Source organism: Alnus glutinosa, chromosome 5, assembly GCF_958979055.1.
Source record: "Alnus glutinosa chromosome 5, dhAlnGlut1.1, whole genome shotgun sequence".
Classification (NCBI taxonomy): domain Eukaryota; kingdom Viridiplantae; phylum Streptophyta; class Magnoliopsida; order Fagales; family Betulaceae; genus Alnus; species Alnus glutinosa.
The window spans coordinates 7,922,974-7,944,287 of NC_084890.1; the positions used below are offsets into that span (position 1 = coordinate 7,922,974).

General features: G+C 33.6%; 3 protein-coding genes and 1 non-coding gene across 4 annotated transcripts; 2 read left to right on the top strand and 2 right to left on the bottom strand.

Moving 5' to 3' along the window:
* Window positions 1–766: 766 nt before the first annotated feature.
* On the bottom strand, window positions 767–3,062 carry LOC133868562 (pentatricopeptide repeat-containing protein At4g21705, mitochondrial). Its single transcript, XM_062305491.1, has 2 exons — window positions 2,724–3,062; window positions 767–2,242 (listed from the first exon to the last, which is right to left on the bottom strand). Exons 1-2 carry the CDS (start codon window positions 2,964–2,966, stop codon window positions 1,004–1,006), a joined length of 1,482 nt encoding a protein of 493 aa, XP_062161475.1. The 5' UTR covers window positions 2,967–3,062; the 3' UTR covers window positions 767–1,003.
* Window positions 3,063–4,901: 1,839 nt separating this feature from the next.
* LOC133868563 (heat stress transcription factor B-1-like) lies at window positions 4,902–7,156 on the bottom strand. The gene is made up of 2 exons (XM_062305492.1): window positions 6,652–7,156; window positions 4,902–5,599 (listed from the first exon to the last, which is right to left on the bottom strand). The coding sequence occupies exons 1-2, from the start codon at window positions 6,958–6,960 to the stop codon at window positions 5,261–5,263; spliced, it is 648 nt and encodes a 215-aa protein (XP_062161476.1). The 5' UTR covers window positions 6,961–7,156; the 3' UTR covers window positions 4,902–5,260.
* A 5,400-nt stretch (window positions 7,157–12,556) lies between these two features.
* Window positions 12,557–12,967, top strand: LOC133868914 (egg cell-secreted protein 1.4-like). The gene has a single exon (XM_062305911.1). It carries the CDS (start codon window positions 12,557–12,559, stop codon window positions 12,965–12,967), a length of 411 nt encoding a protein of 136 aa, XP_062161895.1.
* A 686-nt stretch (window positions 12,968–13,653) lies between these two features.
* On the top strand, window positions 13,654–13,726 carry TRNAV-UAC (transfer RNA valine (anticodon UAC)). The gene has a single exon. It is a non-coding gene; the product is annotated as a tRNA-Val (tRNA).
* Window positions 13,727–21,314: the final 7,588 nt, after the last annotated feature.

Below are 21,314 nucleotides of genomic sequence, written 5' to 3' on the forward strand. Positions count from 1 at the left end.
AGTGTCCTCACCAATCCCACAGAAAACATATTTCCTCTCTCTATGAAAACCAAAGCCAACCAGTATATCCTAGGTATTCAACCTCCCTCTCACAGCAAAAGCCATAAGAAGAAATAGTGGCGAGGAATAATTTTATCATGTCACTCACACCAATCTGTACCAAAATATCTCAGAACCGCGGTCCTGCAAACTCTCCCAAGCCCACTTAACTGAAAAATCGCTACTAGGGCCAATAACCAAAAAACCTTATCTCGGATGGTACCTCTCTAGTCCAAGATCTTCTTCCAAGACTAAAAGCAAACCAATAGAGGACATAGTGAAAGAAACCTCTCCTATAGATACCATTAGCTTGAGCATACAAGAGGCTGATAAAGCCTGGCAGCCTGCAAAAAAAGCAGGGGCTTAGGACATAGTGTTAAGGGCCGATGCATATGGACTAGCAGCCTGAAACTTGGTGTAACTGTATAGAGCTACCCTCCTCCAGCTTCTTTTATAAAGATAAGTATTTGGTGTCATTCTCTTACACATCTCTTTTGTAAATATATCATTGAACCTATGAGACCACATGTCTCATAGATTCAATAGTGAATTTGCACATCTCTTGTACGGAGATGAACAGGAGATGTACAAAAGAATAAAACCAAACATTTCTCTTTTATAAACGGTTTTAACTAAGCATAATTATTTTTCCTTTTTTCTTTTTTGTGGGAAAAAAGGTGAGTTGGAGAGGTAAAGAAAAGTTGAAATCAAAACGGGACTTACTTGATTTACGTACATCAAAGACTGCAGGGTTGAATTTGAATATGAAACTTTCTACAGAGCAGAAAATCATGCGCATAAAAATCTTAACTTAAAAGACTGTTTCAGATTCCTTCAATTTGCAGCAATGCAGTTTACAATTTGATACTTCGACGCTTTTCGAAGATTCTGACCTCATTTGAGCAATAAACGACCTTCCAAAAGCAAAATTAGCCATTATGTTCCACCAGAAGAAGTAATAAATTCAGGTCTCCCTCATGCCAAGAATTTTCTTTGTTTCTTTGTCTTCATCTATTTCATCAATTTTCATGCGATGCAAAAGTTCATGCACTTCTTTACCACCTCTTATATGTGCCTTAATCAAAGCATGATACATCTGCCTATTCACTGGGATGACAGTCCTCAGCGAGCTCACAAAAGCTTCTACATCTCCAATACTGCCTTTATCACCAAGCCAAGACAGTATGCGTGTAAACACCTTAGGGTTGGGCTTCCATCCTTTATTCTCAACATGTAGAGAGAAGGCTGCTTTCAAGCATTCTAGAGCTTTCTCCATCTCACCCTTATGCAGGTAACCAGCTGCCACTAGGCTCCAACTGTTAGGAGTGGTATCCTTTCCTTTCTCCATCAAGTCTCGAAGCATTGCTTCTGCTTTCTCATATAAACCCTTTTCGGAATACCCAACAATGACTGTATTTGGGACTCGAAAATCATAACAGTTCCCAGATGATTCCCACTCCTCCATTACTTTCTCAGCTTCTTCAAGCTCACCAAGCCTCACCAGAGACTCCAGCATTTTGACAAAATCCCTGTTTATGCATCTTTTACAAGCACTCTTCTCCAGACCCCATAATCTCAAGACCTCGTCCTTCTTCCCTAGCTTTGCATAAAGTGAAATGAGATGGTTGTAGCCAAGTCCATCTTTATCATCTAGCTTCTCTTCTGATTTCTTCAGGGCGTCAATCGCCTTATGGGGTATGCCAGCTTTTATGTATAAATTGGCGACAACTGAATATGTGTTCCAATCCATGACAATATGAGGTTGGCAATCCATCTCTTTTAAAACTTTTTCCATTCCCTCAAAATCAGATCTCACACCATATGAATTGATACATATTCTGTAGCTAAAGTTGTCAGGGGAAACATTGTTCTCCTTCATCTCAGTTAGTACATCAGGAACCAGAACATGCTGGCCAACGTTTGTGTAGAGACACATCACGTCATTGTAATTGAGAGCTGATGAAGCAAAACCCATCTCCTTCATTTTCTTCAAATGTGAGAAGAACTTCTCAGTTTGGAGCTGTCGAGCATAGCAATTCAGGAGAGCACCATACGTCTTATCAGTCTTATCTTGGTCCTTCAAGTTATTGAAATAACTCTCTGCAGAAAGAAATCCATGAACCCTGCCAATGAGATCCAACTGCACCGCATGTTCAATCGGTGAAAATATACATATACCCTTTTTATTCATCCACTCAGAAACCTGCACCACAAAGTAGGCGTAGATTACAGACAAATTCGTTAATGACCAAATTTTTTCTTGATTAATGCTACAAGCACATAAAGGAAAAGAACCCTAGCAAAATCAATCAGAATACACAAAGCTCTTCACGAATCACGATCTTCATGCTTTGGTGTTAAACAAAAATCACTAAACGCCATTAAACTTGAAATCTATATCTTACAGTAAATTATTAAGTTTCTTGGTCCCTTATACAAGCTTATCCTCCACTTGTTTGAAAAAAAAAAAGAAAGAAGGAAATTTAGTTCTTATTTCCATTGCCATATACACTTGCATCCGCCTCAGAGGGGGTAAAGGGTTTTATTTTCTCGACCATTAACTAAAATTTCTAACACCAAAAAATTCACTTTATTTTCCCACAAGTTCTGAGCAACCAAACAGAGACAAAACCAGAATCATTCACCCAATTAAATATATTAACCAAAAAGAAGCAATTGCAAACCTCTAGGGCCTGAGTGAACCTCTTGCGCTTGCGAAGATCTTTAACAATGCGACGAAGCTCGGCGACCCCAACCTTGTTTCCGTCATGGACCCAATCATCGAGCTCCGGTACCACGCTTGTGCCAGGGTCTCCCAGAGGACTGATTCGCGAGTACAGGCTCGGCCTTTTGGTCCTACTCGTGTAGTACGATCTGCTCGCAATCGCATTTCGGATTAGGGTTTTCGTGAAGAGCTTTCGATCCATTTGGCTTTAGGGTTTTAGGCACAGAGAGTAGAGTGGTGTTTTGGGTAGGGTTTAAGGTTTTGAATATGGGTTTGCAGGTTGGGCTAGTTGACTACTGTAACGTTATATCTACTAAAGTACCATTTTTCTTTTTTCTTTTTTTTTTTCTTTTTTTTTTTTTCTTTTTTTTTTTTTTTGAGTTTACAGTACCATCGTGTTAATATTTAACATGAGCCTCGGATATTATATATCATTTGGTATTAGAATCGGCCCTCATATTAAATATGTGATCGAATAAGTTACAGTTTTGTAATCGAGCTACGAATTGGGTGATTTATTAACTAGATTAAAATGTCTTAGTATTATACATGAACATAGTATTAAGTTATTGAGTGCTGATAAATAAATAGTGCTGCCAAAAGAAAAAAAAGTTACAATCTAAAACGTGATGGTATATTACGCTTCTAAGTGTCATACATACCTTAAGAACAATCTTAACCATATGTATATAGATCCTCCACAATTTCTTTGTAGATTCTCTAATTATGGAATTTAAGCCGTTTTTAGGCATCAAAACGCTTGAAAAATGCCACATATTTAAAATGTGGCATGTTAAAACTTGTAATTGAGAACTGAGTATATTTTCATTAGGTTTTTGCTTTCTATGTTGTAAAAAAAACTATCATTTAATTTTCTAAAAATTAAGCTTCTCAACAAAAAATGAAAAAGAAGTCTTTTGAAAGAAAAATTCTTTCTGATAGTCTCCATAATATGCCACATTTTTAGTATATGTCGTTTTTCAAATGTGTCGATGCTTAAAAACAGCCTTAATTCTGTAATTTGAGAATCTATAATTTCACAGAAATTACAAGGGATCCTGATCTATATATTAATGTATATAAGTTCTTGGACACCCTTTCTGCAAACTAATTTTTAATGGTGAGTTTTACTCATCGAGTCCAAAATAAACTTTGGGCTTTGAGGTTTGGGCTCAAAGATGGGCTTGTGTGGACCATGGTGCGTGAGATGGTTCTCATAACCTGCAAAGAAGAAGTCCATTTCGATTTGTTAATTTGATCGATTGAAGTATTTTGGTTTCCTCACATCTAAATATTCCTTAATCCGATGTGTGTTTATATTTGGAATTTTTGGTTTGTCCACAACCTGACTGTTAAGTGTTAACTGAAATAATGGATTTTATTATTATTATTATTATTTTTAACGAAAAATCTAAATATTTTATTAATAAAAAATCACGAACATAAAGCTCTTACATCAAAAAGCATAAAATTTTACAAAATCATAGCCATAAGCTATGAGATTACAAAATCATAAATACAAACAAAATTATCGCAATAAAATGTTATATATGACTTTCATATTCCGTTAACCTATGTACAAAAATAGTTAAAGAGTATATGTACTCCGAGTAGACTAGATCTAAGCCAGTGGTATCCAAATATCTTAAAAATTTATTTAAATCGACCTTGAGAGATAACTTCTCACACCGAACTATCTAAGCCGTGAGAGATAACTCTCACACCTCACTAATTTTCATCTCATAGATCGTCCATGAGAGCAGATCTAAAAAGAAAAAAAATCTTATTCAAAGCAAAAACACAACCAGCAAACAGTAGCAGCGGCCAGGGATGAAATGAACGGCACAACACGAAGATAAAATAATGGATGCATAGCAGAGATGCCAAAATTGCTGATCTAGAGAACACCTACAAATAAAAGAAAAAACCAAAATGGGAGGGAGATGATAGGAGCGGGGAGTAGAAACTATACAATAAAATGACCTATTTATAATTTAATGAAGCTATGAATACTATAATTACATAATCAATATATAATTTACGAGAATTAGGAGAGTTACGCACGTAATTCAATATATATATATATATAACATATGACTATATGAGAATTATAAGAGTAATACATGAGAGTTACAAATAGAATTCAAAACACCCTTCTATTCAGATTTTCTGTTAAATCGTAACCAATAATGCTAAAATACAAAAATACCCATGCTTTAAAAAAAAAAATGACGAATACGGCTGACCCAGCTTGGTCGTGGGTGACGTGATAACGTGACCCATGTCAAGCCTTTTTTTTTTTATATATATTTTTAGTTAGGCTAATTTTGTAATTTTAAAGAGAAAGATGGGCTAGATTATATTTGATACTCTGACTGCATTTTCATTTTCTAACAGAGAAGAGAGTGAAAAATAATTTTCACGACCAGGGCTCCAACTAATACAAAATTAATATTTGATTTTCAGAAGCTGCGCATGCATAATTAGCATAGTCTCCTAATTATAATTAGTCCTAACTTTGTTGTGGTCATGATCTCCCTCTCCCATGTACTGAGTAAGGCAATCTAACAACTTCATCTCTAGTGCCTTGAACTTCGCTATTTGCATCTCCAATTCCACCTTCTCTCTCCTTAGATTCTTGTTCTCCATTTGGAGCATCAGGCGATTACTCTCCTCCATGCCACTCACGCTGCTCTCTTCAGATGCCTTCAGGTATGCCGGAAACACACTCGGCTCGCACTTCTTCCGCCTGATCTCCGCAAGCATATCCCTATACCCCTTCTGGAACTTCTCGTGCTTGAATTCCCATATTTTCGACGATGTTTTCTTGAATCCCTGCAGGTATGAACAACAGATGTGATGTTAAAAACTTTATTAATTACAAACAATGGCGGGACCGGCCTCTTGCATGTTGTTGTACACGATCCGTCGATGACTTTAGTGAAAACTCTCCCTTTCTTATCTTTTCCAGGCCGGCCAGCGTAATTATTTTGACTGGTTCTCTCACATTATTTTGACTCCAATATTTCTTAATTTCCGGCCCTACTTTATTAACTATGACCAACTTGGTGGAATTGTGTGATTCAATACATCACCGGCCTGAATCCAAGATATCTTTGAAAAATGGTGTTTGAACAGTTCAAAAGTGCACGCATATCACATCTTTTTATCTTTCTGCCCGTATAATTTGATAAATTCTCATTCAAATACTATGAATAAACTAGGATACGTACTACGACCATCCTACTTTGATATTGAAAGATATTCTCCGCTAAAGCTATCTAACATATTGCCCAGTCCAGGATATATATACCTCTTCAATTCTAAGAAAGCAAATAAACTGTATATACATCAAAATTAGCACATATACCATAACAATAACGATGGCTGATTTACCCTGATATCCAAGAGGATTTGGTTTATTGTTCTTAAATTTCAACATAGTTGGCTCGAGTATAAGTCACTCGGATGACCAGTATTAGGATTTAGGATGGATCTCCTTTGAATGTAAACAAATTCTTAGATGACGCCGGTGGCAGAAGCTCGAGTTTTACTCTATCCTTGTGGAGGTAACACTTTGCATGGTGTTTCGGAGATCTTCGTTCCGGATACTCCGGTTCTAAAAAGAAAAAAGAAAAAAAAAATGCTTAAATTTAAACACAGTTGGCTCGAATGTAAGTCACTCAGAGTATCATGTCTAAGGTTCGACTTTCTTTGAATGTAAACAATTTTTTAGAGCATGCCGGCAGGTAGAAGCTCGAGTTTTACTCTAATTAACCGTGTGGAGGAAACACCTTACACGGTGTTCCGGAGATCTTCGCCCGGATACTCCGGTTAAAAAAAAATAAAAATCAATCTTAATCTAGAGAGAGGGAGAGAATGCTCACATAGGTATTCAGCTGGCGAATGAAGCTAGAGAAGTTGTTGTGCTTGAAATATTTAGGCAAGAGGAGCTCCGAGAACTCGGCAGGAGACCATACAACAAACCCAGTTCCCTCAGCATTCCAGGACACAATTCTCTTGCCACCATCATCTCCATCTCCATCTCCATCTTCAAGTAGTACTGAAGCTCCTTCTTCTAGCAAATCATAAGTCTTGGATAAAAATGGAGCCGGGCAGCGTGCCCCCGGAGACTGGCTTGAGCTCTTGCTTGTGCTGTTGCTGCCCTGGTTCAGCTCCAACCCATTTCTAGCCATATATGCTTGAGTCTACTTACGGTGCCCAAACATTTCTTCGTTCCTGATCACCCTCTTACTTATACCGCTCTCCAGGAAAGAGCTAGCGCCGTGGAAGGTGGACATATATACATTGAATATAATTGTTTCTTCTTTTGTCTTTCCCTTTTTCTTTAAGCTTCTTTCGTGCGTGCAACTTTTCTTTGTCTAAGGGCAAAAAAAAAGGTTGTGTACATTTCATTTCAGCGACATTATTAATATTTGAAATCTTACCAAAAGATTGACATGCGACGGTTGTCGTTTCTTGGCCAGACCCAGGAATGGAACTACAGAAGTTTCGTGATATTAGGCGTCAGGCAGTGACAGGTGGCACCTAAGTCAAATCTTTTCTTTCAATCTAATTTATAATTTTAATTTGTCCACTTGTTTTTTAATATGGGAGAAGTAATCAGCATGCAAAAAATATATAATTTTTTAATAATTAAAAAACATTTGTCAATTTAGAAGAATGAAGGACAATTAAACCATTTTATTGACATTTCTCTTTCAAATAAATTTTTTTTTTTTAATATATATTATCAAAATTGTATTATATGTCTTTATTGGCCAATATTGTCTTAGTAGTCAGATGACTGGGTATATCCGTATATTGGATGGGACTTGGGAGTATGGGACGGGATGGGGGTAGGTTTAGGTTTGAAATCTTAATTACTATAAGCAACTAAAGAAAAAATTATTATTAAAATTTAAAAAAGAAAAATGCAACGGGGTTTGGGTGCATCGAATTATGATACACTCCTCTGTCATCCAATCTCTCTCCCCGACAAGTGCAACAAAAGAATAGAAAACACCCAAGAATGAAGGGCCGCGTACTCTGACCCAGTTTTGGAAGAGTCTCGTGACTCAATTATATGGGCATCCCTATCAAGAAAAAATTATATGGGCACCAATATCATATCCATTTCTTGCTAATTAGGGTAATGTTATTTACAAAACTGATATAAGTTTTATATATAATTAAAAATTAATTTGTATGAAATTTTATACAATTTATATATATACAATTTATATTAATTTGAATAAATTAATGAAATTGTTATTTAGGAAATTGTTATAAGTTTTATACAATTTATATTAATTTATATAAGAGTGATGTGTGTTTCTTGGCATGTGAGAAACATATGTTATTTTAATAGCATGAGCTTCTCACATGCTTTTTTAATAGCATTAATAAGAAAATATGTGTTTATCACATGTTTAAATGACACATGTCACTTTTGTATGTGGGTTGTAAAAAATTTCCTACAAATTGGTTTTGTAAAAAATTTCTGTCCGAATTAGAATTACTGAAAAATTATTTTTTATACTAATAAGAGTTTTAAAGAAAAAAAAAAGAAAAATTAATAGTTAAGTTTTATTGTTACGTTATTTTAGTTTTATAACAGTCGTTTAACATTTTACTAAATAGTATTATTCGCTGTGAAGGTGACGGTGATGCTCATCCCATGCCATAATGGATTAAGAAGCTAACGAACATAATTCATTTTATTGTTAAGATAAATTTTATAAATTTAATTGTATATCCCATGCCATAATGGATTAAGAAGCTAACGAACATAATTCATTTTATTGTTAAGATAATTGTATATATATATATGATTTAGAGTAATGATATTTAGTGGACTATTTTATAACTATCGTATAATTAAAATGATGCGGCAGTAAAAATCAATTATTGATTTCTTTTAAGAAAAGTTCACAACTTCACATACACGTCTTAAATTACTACCTAAATTGACAATGTCTTCTCAAACTATTAAAAATTGTCAATGTCCCCGATAACGAGAATAATTTTTAATAAGAAAAATAGAAAATTCTATAAAACCAAAAACTAAAACTAATTTTTTTTAAAAAAAAAAAAAAAGAAAAAACCTAGGATGGAAATTTTAATTTTTTAATTTTTTTAAAGAAAAAAATATATTTTATTTTCTAATTTATTTATTGAGGTATTTTTGTCTTGTTGAAAAAAAGTTATGATCTTTTTTGTATTTTTTACACTTTCTTTTGGTAGGTTGAGAGATATTTGTCCCAAATGAAAGTTTAGAGAGACATTATCAATTAAGTGAGAGTTTGATAAGTATATGGACCTTTTTTTTTTCTTTTTTCTTTTTGCAAATAATGATCCAATGACTAATATTCATTATCGCATCGTGCATTTTTACGTATAATTTATATTTTATGACATTATATATATATATATATATATATATATATATATATATATATATATATATATATATATATATATATATATATATATTAAAAGTAAAATGAATTCTTATCATTTTCAATAAAGATGATATTTTTAAAGTATCTTTTGACCAATAATATTCAAGGTAGCTTAAGGATTAATGCAACCATAAAAAAAATAAAAAAAAAATAAAAAAAAAATAAAAAATAAAAAAGAAAAAAGAAAAAAGAAAAAAAAAAAAGAGTAGACGGTGGGCTATGATTTGTTAATTGGTCACTCATATTAACAACCAATAAGTACACGTGAAGAAGAAGAGTAGTGGAGAATTAATTCTCCAGGAGTTGTCACCAAACCTTCATTTGACTGCTCAAAGTGGGTTAGGTGTTTACCAATAGCATAAAGACAAATGTGCAATTGTCCATAACAAGCCACGTCTCTTTCTTATTGCTTTTTTTTCCACATAAGTTACATAACATTAAGCTATAGCCTATCATTTGGTACATGGAAATTATTGAATATTTGTTTTATTATGAAAATAATTTGTTTTTATTGAAAACGGAAGAATGTACGATAAAATTGCTTTAAAATAATCATTCTCTCATTAATAATGAAAATGACTATTTCAAATATTAAATTTTTATAATATACTCTAACACCGAGTCTCACCTTCTTACATTTTCAGTAGAAGTTATGATTAATTTTTTTTGAAAAAGTAAGTATAATTCCCTCAAACTATCACTTATTATCAATGTTTCTCTCAAATTATCAATTTTGTCAATGTCCTCTCATAAACTACTAAAAAATGTCCATGTCCTCCCTTAATAACAAAAATACTCTTCATAAAATTATTAAAATTAAAATTAAAAAATTATTATAAAATTGAAAATAATAAAACTTAAAAAAAAAAAAAAGTATTAAAAACTTTAGAAAAAAGGAAAAAGAAAAGAAAAAGAAAAAGAAAGAAAAGGTCACTTCATTTTACTCTTTGGTGGTGGTGGCCGAACGGCGGAAAGAGTCTCTTTATTTATTTTTTTTTTATTTTTTGATCTTTTGATCTTTTTCTAAACTATCTTTCTTCAATGCAAATAGAATACAGCTGGAAGGGTCTGTTTTTCCAAAGCAGTAAATAGTTAAAACTTCATAAAATTAATTATTTTTATTAAATACTTAAATACTCAGCATCATTAGACGTGGACTAATCAAAGGTGCATAATTATGAATCTCAATTAATTTTTTTTTTCTCCTAGTCCTAATGTTAACATTTGGTTTGAGTTGGAGGGAGAATGCCTCTTTTCCTTCCCTATTTTTTTCTTCTTCCTCTTTTTTCCTATTTTCTTTTTATTTCTTTTTAAAAAAAAAAAAAAAAAAAAAAAAAAAAAAAAAAAAACTTTAATAAGAAGATGGAAGCTAGATTTACCGTCGTTCTTTCACATATTAATTAAGGATATAGAAATTAAAAATCAAAGAGAAAGTTACAAAGTCACATGGATCGGAGGCCCACAATAATGCATGAAGTTCGACGAAAATGTGAAGTTTTGATAAACTAGAAACAAAGCACTCTTAATATTTTTTAACGGGCAATTAGATCAGCAGAAAAGGAGACAAGTTATATTTAAATGTTTTAAATAATAATGGAAAAAATACACATATTTCCGTCAAACTACTATTTCATTGTCAATGTGTTTTTCAAACTATTAATTGTGTGAATATCCCCCTAAACTATCAAAAAATTTCAATGTCATCTTAAAGCTAATAAAAAGACAAAAATAACCCTTAAAAGTTTCAATAAGATAAATATATCCTTATAAATTCGGGAAAAAAAATTAAAATTAAAAAAAAAAGTATTTTTTAAAAAAATAAAAAATAAAAAAAATGAAAAATGAAAATCCGAGGGGGTGGCCCAAACTGAAAAATTATATAAAAAAGGAAATCTGAAGAAAAAAATACAAATTTTCAAAAAAAAAAAAAAATTGAAAAACCTTGGTTTTTATTTTTCCTTTTTTAAAATATATATATATATATATATAATTTTAAGAATTTTTATAATTTTATGAAATGTATTTTTGTCATTGTGAGACACATTGATATTATTTGTTAGTTTGGGAGAAACATTGACATAATTGGTAGTTTGAGGAGTACATTGACAATTTAATGGTAATTTGAGGGGAGTATGTGTACTTTTCCCAACGATAATTACATTTTGTTGAATTGTTATTTTATTTTTTATTTTTTTTCATATTTTTAATCATTTCTCATTCAACTCTATGATTTAATCTTGCCCCCCCTATGAATCCAAATCCTAGCTCCGTCACTGCAAGGAATAATCTAAGGGTTGGTTGAGACTAACACATTAGCATTGTAAAATAATTATGAGATAAAAATTAAAAATGTAGTTTCTACCATGACCCATATTAATAGGGGTGTACAAGCAGGTATTGCATCTAACCGCAACCGCTCCGTTGTAGGTAGTTAACGGTTATTTCAAGCTCAAACCGTATCGCATAACCGCTTTTTAGGTATGATCTTTTTTGTTCTATTTTGATGTTTTATGCCTTTTTTTAACCTCTTTTTATGGCCTATTTTAAATGATTTTGAGCATATTTTTAGTGGGTTTTTATTTTTTAATTTTTAGGGCAATAGACAACATGAAATATATCTCCAGCAGGCAACGTTTTGTAGGGCTCCTTGCCAAGAGCACTGAATGTGTTTCTTTAGGAACCAATTAATCTTATATATTATATATAAGGGTAGGCAATTAGCCGATTAACAATTATTAAACCCCTCTACTTATTCTTAAAACCGTCTACAAAAATAGTTATGCAGTACTTAGCGGTTATTAGACGATTAATAACTGTCCGCTTGTACAATCCTAATTACCCATACTTTCATAGCTAGTTTCATATAGTAAATTTGGCTTCGAGATTTTCAAACTATATTGTCTTCTTGGGATATTTTATTTCCAATTTTACTTTGATACAAGATGGTTCAACGTGGTGATTTTAATTTCTTAAACAAAATAAAATGCAGTTTATACTACAAGAATTGGCACAATTGGCTAGTTTCATTTCTAAGGCGTCACCAGAGCCAAACCCCATGCATATTTCACATTTTTTGTGTCAAAAATGACATGCATGTTTGATAAGTGACATCACAAGAAACTCTTTTGCCTAATGATGTAATTATAATAACAATTAATTACATCTTAATCACTTTTTAACTAATTAAAAGTTCTCTGACGTACATAATTGCATTAATATATTCCCTTTAAAGCAACTCCCGGCTCTCCAAATTGTCTTCATTCCATTTCCATTTCCCTCTCACTTTCACAAGCACACAAATATATACACACACATATCTACACAAACCATGGCGACAAAGAATGCGTTTATCTTACTGGTGGCGCTGATCGCATGCCTCTCGGCAAATGCAACGGCAACGAGGGACCTCGCCGTCAAATCGGGATTCACCGCTCCGGCGAGGGTCGAAACTGGCAGAGGTCTAATGAATTGCTTGGTTGCCCTGATGGGGTTTCAATTCTGCTCAAATGAGATTTTTCTTATTCCACTCAGAGGCCATGCGAATCTCAGCCCCGTCTGCTGTCATGCCATCACCACCATCGCAAACAAGTGTTGGCCTTCCATGCTGGCTTCCCTTGGCTTTGAAGCTAAGAAGGGCAACAACGTCCTCCTGCATGGTTACTGTGAAGCAGTGAGTAGGCATGTTAAGGCTTCGGTCGCAGCTGATTCACTGCCAAAACAACTACCTCGGACTTTTTAGACGATGAAGTATGGATCGAGCATGCACTTAGTTTAATTTATATAAAGTGATGTTACTCACACTTTTTTTATATAGATCAGCGTGACATGTTTTAATTTTTTTTTTTATATATACGCCAAGTCAATTAATGTAAAATAAATATAATAAATAGATATGAAGAGTTACATTACTCGTTTATATATATATATATATATATATATATATATATATATATATATAATTAATTCAAATAAAGCACTTCGGTTGGAAAGCTTTTAGTCTTCTTTTTCATGCCATATTGCCATGTCCTCGATGTTTCTAGTCCTTTGGATCAGTGGCGGAGCCACACTTTGGATTGGGGGGCCTGTCCCTCCCAAAAAAAAAAAAAAATCTAAAATATATATATATATATTTAATTTTTACCCCTATTTTTTAAAAAATTTATAATTTTGGCCCCCTCAAATTATTTATTTTCATTTTAACCCTCCCAAAACCTTAAAGCTGGCTCCGCCCCTGCCTCGGATAATCATCCTTGGAAATAAAAGCATTTACGTAATTAATAATTTAACTCCTGAAAAGAAAGGAAACGTCTCTACCTTATTGCATTAGACTAATTCTATGAATCATGCAAATTTGATACCCATGTCTTGTACTAGAATTAAGATAATATGTTTACATTCATTTTGGTCCAAGATGCTACCAACAAGGTTGCTGTGGTGTAGTGGTTATCACGTCAGTCTTACACACTGAAGGTCCCCAGTTCGATCCTGGGCAGTAACATTTTTTCTTTTTCTCTCTACCTTCTGAGTTCTGACCGTAAACATTGAAGGAGTTTAACTACCCTTTTTGTTTGCGCTGCGTTGTTGCCTGGAAATCATCAACTCCGTGAAAAGATTGAATTTTTCATTTGATTTTTATTGAATTTTGTTGATTAAAGCAAATGGGTCAATGAAAATGATAAAATTAAGTCAGAATATAAGGGGTGATGATGACTCCCTTGAATTATTGTTTCTTTAGTTATAATTGTTTCCATTTCATTGGTTTCTATCATATAAAATTAGCCAATGTTTGAAGCCCATGGGTTTGCGAAATTAAAATAAGAAAAGAAATCAATATTGGGTAGTATATAAAATCGCTGAACCATTTAGTCTATGAATAATCATTTTTATTGAGCAAGACTACAGAAATTTATACTTCTGTTCTACTGTTGGATTTTATCATAAGGATTTGTGGGATTTCTCTTTTGCTGCTGAAGTTATGCTTGGGGCGGTAAGAAGTAATAATAATTTAAAGAAAGATAAAGGAAATACATATTTTAGGTGATTCGGCTTATGGCCTATATTCACATGTCAAAGCTTTTTCTTTGGCTACATCTTTCCTTGATTCATTTGATTGTAGACAAGACTCTCTTTATAAAAAAATAGTCTAAACGTTACAAGGGGTTTCTAATTCTATATTAACAACAATAAATCTAATTTATCAATTTGTAACTCTTGTCTTTTAAGTACTTCTAACGCTTGTCTTTTGAGTGTTTGCAATTCTTGTAATTCTTGTCCCAATAGAGTCATCTTCAACATTCTAAGGAATTTTTTTCAACTTTTGAAACAAGTTGATGATCTATTTGGTTACCAAGAAGATGGAGATGGAGAAAAGGGAAAGGAAATTGATTCATTAATATCAACATGTGCAATGTTATCTTATCTTTTCAGAATTCATATCACTGATTTTATTTTATTTTCCTCTTGCTCGTTTTCTAGATATCTCTATGGATGAGTGACAGAAGGTACATTCCTCTTTCATCTGGTGATGATCGCCAACCGGATGAACTTGGAAAATTGAAATTTTTGGTGGTTTATGCTGCTCTTCTCGATCAACTGCTATGCCCATGAAAAGTTTGTGGAGAAAGCAGAGATTGTCATGCAGAAGATAAGGGATATGGGGTTTGCTAAGAAACCTTTATGAGTTTATGTTATAACATTCTGATGAAACTCTACTAAAAAATGGGGAAATATGAAAAACTAGATGCCATAATGCTCGAAATGGAGGGAAAGGGCATTTATTTTGACGAATACACTCTCAGCATCCGACTGACTGCATATGCAGCCATCTCTGATATTGATTATTGAGGGAAAATAAGACCATTGAAAAGATGGAATCTGATCAACAGGTGGTTCTGGACTGGAATTCTTATGCCAAACTCAGGAGCCTGCCTATAAATCTTCAGCAAACTGCTTGAAGTGTTGTTTGTTAAATTGTTTTTTTGATGATGTAACAGTGTCAGGAGACTAAATCTTCAGCAATCTTGGTTGCAATTATGCATATATACTCTAGTACTGGCCGACACTGCAGTGTTCTTGAGCATGAATCTTCTCGTCACTAATATCTAATCAATTTTATCATTATTTTCCATCAAATTTAACACTTGCTTAAGCCCCAAAGCATTGATGCGCCGAAGGAAGAGCTCCTATTGTCGCTTTTCTCTTTTCCTGGGGAGACTTTCTGGCTCCTTGTGAGAGGCTTTTCTCTCTCTGGTGAATGAATGCAGACAAGGGAGAAGGGAAGAGCTCTGCTTTCTCCTTCATGATCTTTTTTCTCAGTACTTTTATCGATGTCTTGGAAGCCAAATTTACTACACATCCGTCCCTCCTCCACTTATGAGCCTCCATCATCTTTGTTGGCCTCTTCTCCATCCACCACACGTGCAAGCCATGCGCGGCCCTTGCGCGGGTGGGCTACACGTGTTAATGCCATTTTTTATTTCATGTGGCAGATCCTTGGCTCCCATCTACCTTCTCCTTTAGATGTCCATAACCAGTCCTCTCTTTTGCCTTTGGAGACTTCTAGATATGGTATAGATTCAGATGCGAAGTCCACGAGCACTCGGAGATTGCAGTGATGCTCCTCTACGACGGCTCGAGTCCAATCACTATGAGTGTTATCCTTTTTACTGTGGCTATCAAGTTCTCTTGCAGTCGCAATATACATTTTTCCAGGCAGCCCATCAATTAGACTACCTAAAAACCCATTATTTCTAGCAATCCCTTTCTTGAACTGTGTGCTAAGAAATTATTGGGTGAGACCATTTATCTGGCCCATCTCTAGATGCTGTTAGGTTCTATCTCTAGATGTAATGCAATCTTACTTGGTCCATGATTGTTCCCTTAAAACATCGAATTTTCAGATGGCCCCTTTTCATGGGGAGTTTGGGCTTCATCCAAAGCTGAGTATGGCCTATAAAATCTTAGTTGCTTTATATGGACCTGGCTCAAATAAGGCTTCGCATAAATTGGGTTGAGAAAAGAAGCTTAATCCTATTTAATGGACTTAATGATTAAAGAGAATGGGCGTAATAAGTTTTGGAATTCTTGTGAGGAGTATGAATTGGTGGCGCTCTCATCACTACCCAAATTATTAATGTGGATCCTACTATGGCAGAAGGATGGGCAGCTTCGCATGTTGTGGTGTTCAATAAGGAATCTGTGTTTTTTTTTATGCTATAGTGGAAGAAGATGTACTACAGATGGTCAATGAGATTAGTTCAGGCAACCCTTCATGGAGCAGATTCGGACACTTCACTGATGGTATCAAAAAACCGAACTGAATTTCTTTTGCTCTACTAGTGTAGCTCATGTGGGCGGGGAGGCAAATTCAGCAGCACAGGTATTAGCCAAAGCGGTAGTAGTTCATGTCATAAATTCTATTTGATTAGAAGAAATTTCACCGAACATCTATGATATTGTAAGTAGGGAACGGTTTGTCTTATTCTTTGATTTTAGGTCTATTATTAATGATATCAATGAGAACTATTTTTTTAAAAAAAAAATAATAATAATAAAATAAAATAGGAATGGAAAGGTTGTTAAGTGGAATTCGATTGTCTTTGTTTTACTTTAAGAGGAGATAAATTTATTTTATGGTTTAAATTTTATTTTGTTGTATTTAATGACATGCATTTATCTACTTATCTTGTATGCACATGTTATGTTACTGTTTCATTTTTTTTTTAATAAATTTATTTATTTGTCTCCTTTTTACTTTCGAATATTTCTAGGTTTGACTCATTTCGTTGGCCCTCATACAAAGCCCTTCCAAATTTCCAACGGACTTTGTTTCCCACTTTTTTTTTTCAAAATAAAAAATCCTTTCCTTTCATCTTGGGGCTTGAGCTCACCCACTCGGCCTCTTTGTGATGGGCCTTATGCCCACTGTTTTTTTGGCCCCCTTTTCTTTCTTTCTCCCCCAAAAAATAAAAAAGGAACTTCTTTTAAATGGGGAAGAATAATTAATTTAGAAAAAAGAAAAAGGTAAAACTCCCCAAATAAAGAGCTTGTGTGGTGCGTACATAAGTGGGTCGGTTTGAATCTCAAAGAATCCAAAAGGGAGTTTCAAGCTTCCAATCATTAATTCTACCGTAGGATTTTTTTTTTTTTTTTTTTTTTTTTTTTTTTTTTTCCTATACTGATTTACCACAAAAGAAAAGAAGAATCGAGAAAAAATCGGTTACAAACTGTTATTTTTTATTATTATTAAAAAAATGTATCAAGTTAGTACATAAGGACCCAAGAACCCAAGAAAAACCATTGTAAATACTCCAAGATTTATCAATTATATATAACATGCAAATAATTAATACGATTCTCTCAATTTTAAGTGAAGTTAAGAGAAATATTTTATAGTTTAAATTTTGTTTTATTATATTTTATGGTGAATATAATGTCACATTATTTAAAAGTTTGAAACGAATTCTTAACATATTTACCAACAATGTATACACCATTAAATATATAAAACCTAGTTTAGTTCATAAAATAATTCATCTCTAATTTACTTGAAATTGAGAGAAAATAATCAAGATCCTTAAATAGCACTCAAGTTCACATTCTTCTCGGCTTGCTTTTTGGCCAGTACAAATAATGGCTTCGTTTGTTAATTTTTTGTTTTAAAAAAAATGTTTTGACGTAATATAAAAATAAAATAATTTTGAATGTTTTATTTTGAAAAAAAAATAAATTTGTTGATGTAACGTAAAGATGATTTGTAAATGGAGGATAAGTGGAGCTAAAGACATGGCAAGTGGCATATACTCTGAGTAGAATCCAAATGAGTAATGCTACCTCTATCTTATTTGTGACATGATTTTTAAAATTATCATTATATTAAAATTTAGTAATAATTCATTTCAAATTTAATGATAATTTTAAAAGTCATGTTGAAAAAAAAATAATATAAAAAAAATTAAAGCAGAATAATAAAATTGAGGCAATAAATTTTACATTGTTCGGTTTATAACCTATGTCTACAAGATAAAGCTCAAAGAGTTACATTATGCTCTTATTTCTTTTGATGAGATTTACAATACCTAATTCTATTATTTATTGGAGAATTGGTGTAGATTACATGAAAAGTCTCCTATACAAATTTAATTACTTTTGAGTTTATTGCTACTAATTAAGAGTAATGTTTCAAACCGTTTTGATGTCTTTTATTTTTTTATTTTTTTAACGGATCAGCATGTGCTAACCATTGATACTAGAAAGTCCGAAGGCATACAAGATGAGAAATGAGGGACAGACCCCTCACACTCTAAGTCAGAAGGATTTAACTTAAAAATAGCTACCTAAGCAGAATCCCAAATCTCACTAGAATTACAATTAAGCCCCCTTACAATAAAAATTCCAATAAAATTTGAGCCACACATAGGCAAACTGTACATAGTAAAGTGGGAAATACACAACACAAAGGCAGAAAACCCTAAAAAGTTGTCGGCAGTGGAGTAGGGAGGCAGCTTCACCGGAGTAACGGCGCGTGTAGAACACGCGCCGCAACCGGAAGCACCCAGCAAGGCAGCAATAGATCCGTCACCGTAGACCTCAGGTGCCGCCAAGCACGCCCTGAAAATGCGGAGTGTGGCCTATACGCGCAATCAGAAAGCAAAGGCGCCTTGGCGCGTGAGGACCACGCGCCGAGCTCCGAAGACCGACACGACCGAAGTTTCCGGCATCAAGGGTGGAAGACGACAGGGAACGCGGTTGGGTGGCGCATGTCTAGCAGAAGTCAACGGACGTGCGTAGATCTGGCTTCAAAAATCCGAGGAAAAACTGTGAAGGTCCGGCCAAAACACACCGTCGATGACACTAAAGCCGGCCTCACCCCACCTTAGACTTTTTAAGAAGAGTCTTCCTGCCAAAACGGAAAGAAAAACAAGAAAAAACAAGACAACAAAGCCACCATAGCCCAAAGGGCTAGGGGAAGAACAGCCACCACCTGTTCAATCAGAGGGAACAAAACTCTACAGTCCTAAAGACTGAGAGGACAAAAAACACAGTTGGGAAGAGGGAGGCCTCGCCTCCCTCCCTAGCAAACCAGTCTTTGTAAAGGGGAGGCGTTTTGGTTTTTTCTCTCAACAAGGAAGACAAACGACTAAAAGACAGTTCACATGTGGGGATAAGAGGGGATAGGAGTAATGGTTATCATGTCATGAGTTCAGAGAACCCAAATGAGAAATGATATTTTGCCGCCCCATAAAATAATTATTGACTTTTTTTATTTAAAAAAAAAAACCACAAAACTAAACCCCAACCTATTTACATAGTTTTGTGGTTTTTTTTTTTTAATTAAAAGAAAAACTAAAAATAGTTAATACTTATGTTATGGGATGACAAAATATCGAGTAATTCTACGTGTACATTAAGTGTCCATCAAAAAATGATGTGACTTTTAAAATTACTATTAAGTGTGTGATTGATCAAATGATGATTTTGATCTAATGGTAATTTTAAAAAATCTCATTTTTTTTATAGATATTTAATGTACACGTAAAATTACTCAAATAAATAGGAAAGCAACCGGTGAAAGTTATTATAAAGAAAATTCTTTGAGAGTTAAACCTATGTTTTATGACAAAAATTCAAGCAATGTGGGACTCTAATGACATGTTTGGGGGTCGAATGAAAAGCAGACAGCAAAGTAGCAAACATTTGGTGGCAGCAAATTGGAAGAACGCGTGATAATAATAAGATTCGGCGAAGGTGAAGGTGATGGGAGCAGGTAGAGTGAGTGAATGGGGTGTCGATTATCTTATCTTACCATTTTGTTGTCGTTTCCATCGCTGTTTTGTGAAAGACAAAAGACATCCAGCGACGTTACTTGAGCTTTGCAAGTTGTTTGACTATCCTCTGCTTTCTTTATCTCTTAATCATATAAAGTGCAACGAGGCAATTATTTTGCTCCAACTCTGGGCCACCCCACAAGGAGAAAAAAATGATGAATCAAATGGTATAAGCCAACGAGTAGCGATTCACAGGGGACGGGAACTCATCTCCTGTCTAACCAATTTTATTAAAAAAAATAAATTTTTAATAAAAAAGTGACCTCCGATATCATATTAGAGGTCACTTTTTTCTAAGCCAACAATCTGATATAGCTATCTAAGTAGGTCTTTTGACAATTTGGTCAAATTGATCGATTCGGCATAAAGCTTTTCATGATTGTGATTTGAATAATTTGATGGAGATCTTAATTTGGCAAGGGTTTCGTCGGATTATAATCGTTTATAATTATTTGTCTGAATTTTGAATAGGTAATTGTAAGCGACCACTTATGAGACTCATTAGACCAAATAAACTAATTAAGAAGTGATTGACGAGATTATGGGAATTATAATCAATCCGTTGGCCCATTGATCACGGTTATTCGTTAGAGAACTTTCAATAATGTTTGAACTGGTATGCCTCTAAGAAACGATTTAGATTTGGACATTACTTGTCGAGAGAGAGAGAGGAGGAGGGTTTAGATGATGATTCCGTCGTTTGGTGAAGAGTTTTGTTGTGAAGTTTTTGTTTGAATATATAATAATAAAAAGTGATTTGTGTGATATAAAGGTAAAACAATATTTGAATTTTTTGTAAGAAAAAAGTGGGAAAAAAAAAAAAAGAAAAAAAAGAAAGAAAGTTTGGTAATAAGATTTTATTTTATTTTATTTTATTTTGAGAAAATGGGAGTATTACTCCTTTTTTGTTAGTTGAAGCCATCATAGTATTTACTGAAGTGGATGCAAAAGCTTCTAAGCCATCATAGAGTTTAGATATTGCATATTGAAATATCTCAATCATGATAACATGCAATGCTGCAAAGCTTGACTAGCAACTTGTATTTATGGCAGCTCCATAGATCCATTTTGAGGTTTGAAGTGACAAGTTTAGGTGAAAGCATTTATATATATATATATATATATTAAATAATATTTATTTGTATTTTTATTTAAATAATTATCTTTTTCAATTTTTGAGATGTAAAATTACTAATTAAGTTTTTATATTCAAGACTTCCGTATTCTTCTTAGCATTCAATACAGATCGATGTTGGAACG

Bases quoted from the DNA above. Each gene is read 5' to 3' on its own strand.
- LOC133868563 (XM_062305492.1), bottom strand. From the start codon at position 6,960: ATGGCTAGAAATGGGTTGGAGCTGAACCAGGGCAGCAACAGCACAAGC. The intron at 5,600-6,651 runs GTGAGCATTCTC...TCATACCTGCAG, and splicing joins TTCGCCAGCTGAATACCTAT to GGATTCAAGAAAACATCGTC.
- LOC133868562 (XM_062305491.1), bottom strand. From the start codon at position 2,966: ATGGATCGAAAGCTCTTCACGAAAACCCTAATCCGAAATGCGATTGCG. The intron at 2,243-2,723 runs GTTTGCAATTGC...TTTGTGGTGCAG, and splicing joins GGTTCACTCAGGCCCTAGAG to GTTTCTGAGTGGATGAATAA.
- LOC133868914 (XM_062305911.1), top strand. From the start codon at position 12,557: ATGGCGACAAAGAATGCGTTTATCTTACTGGTGGCGCTGATCGCATGC.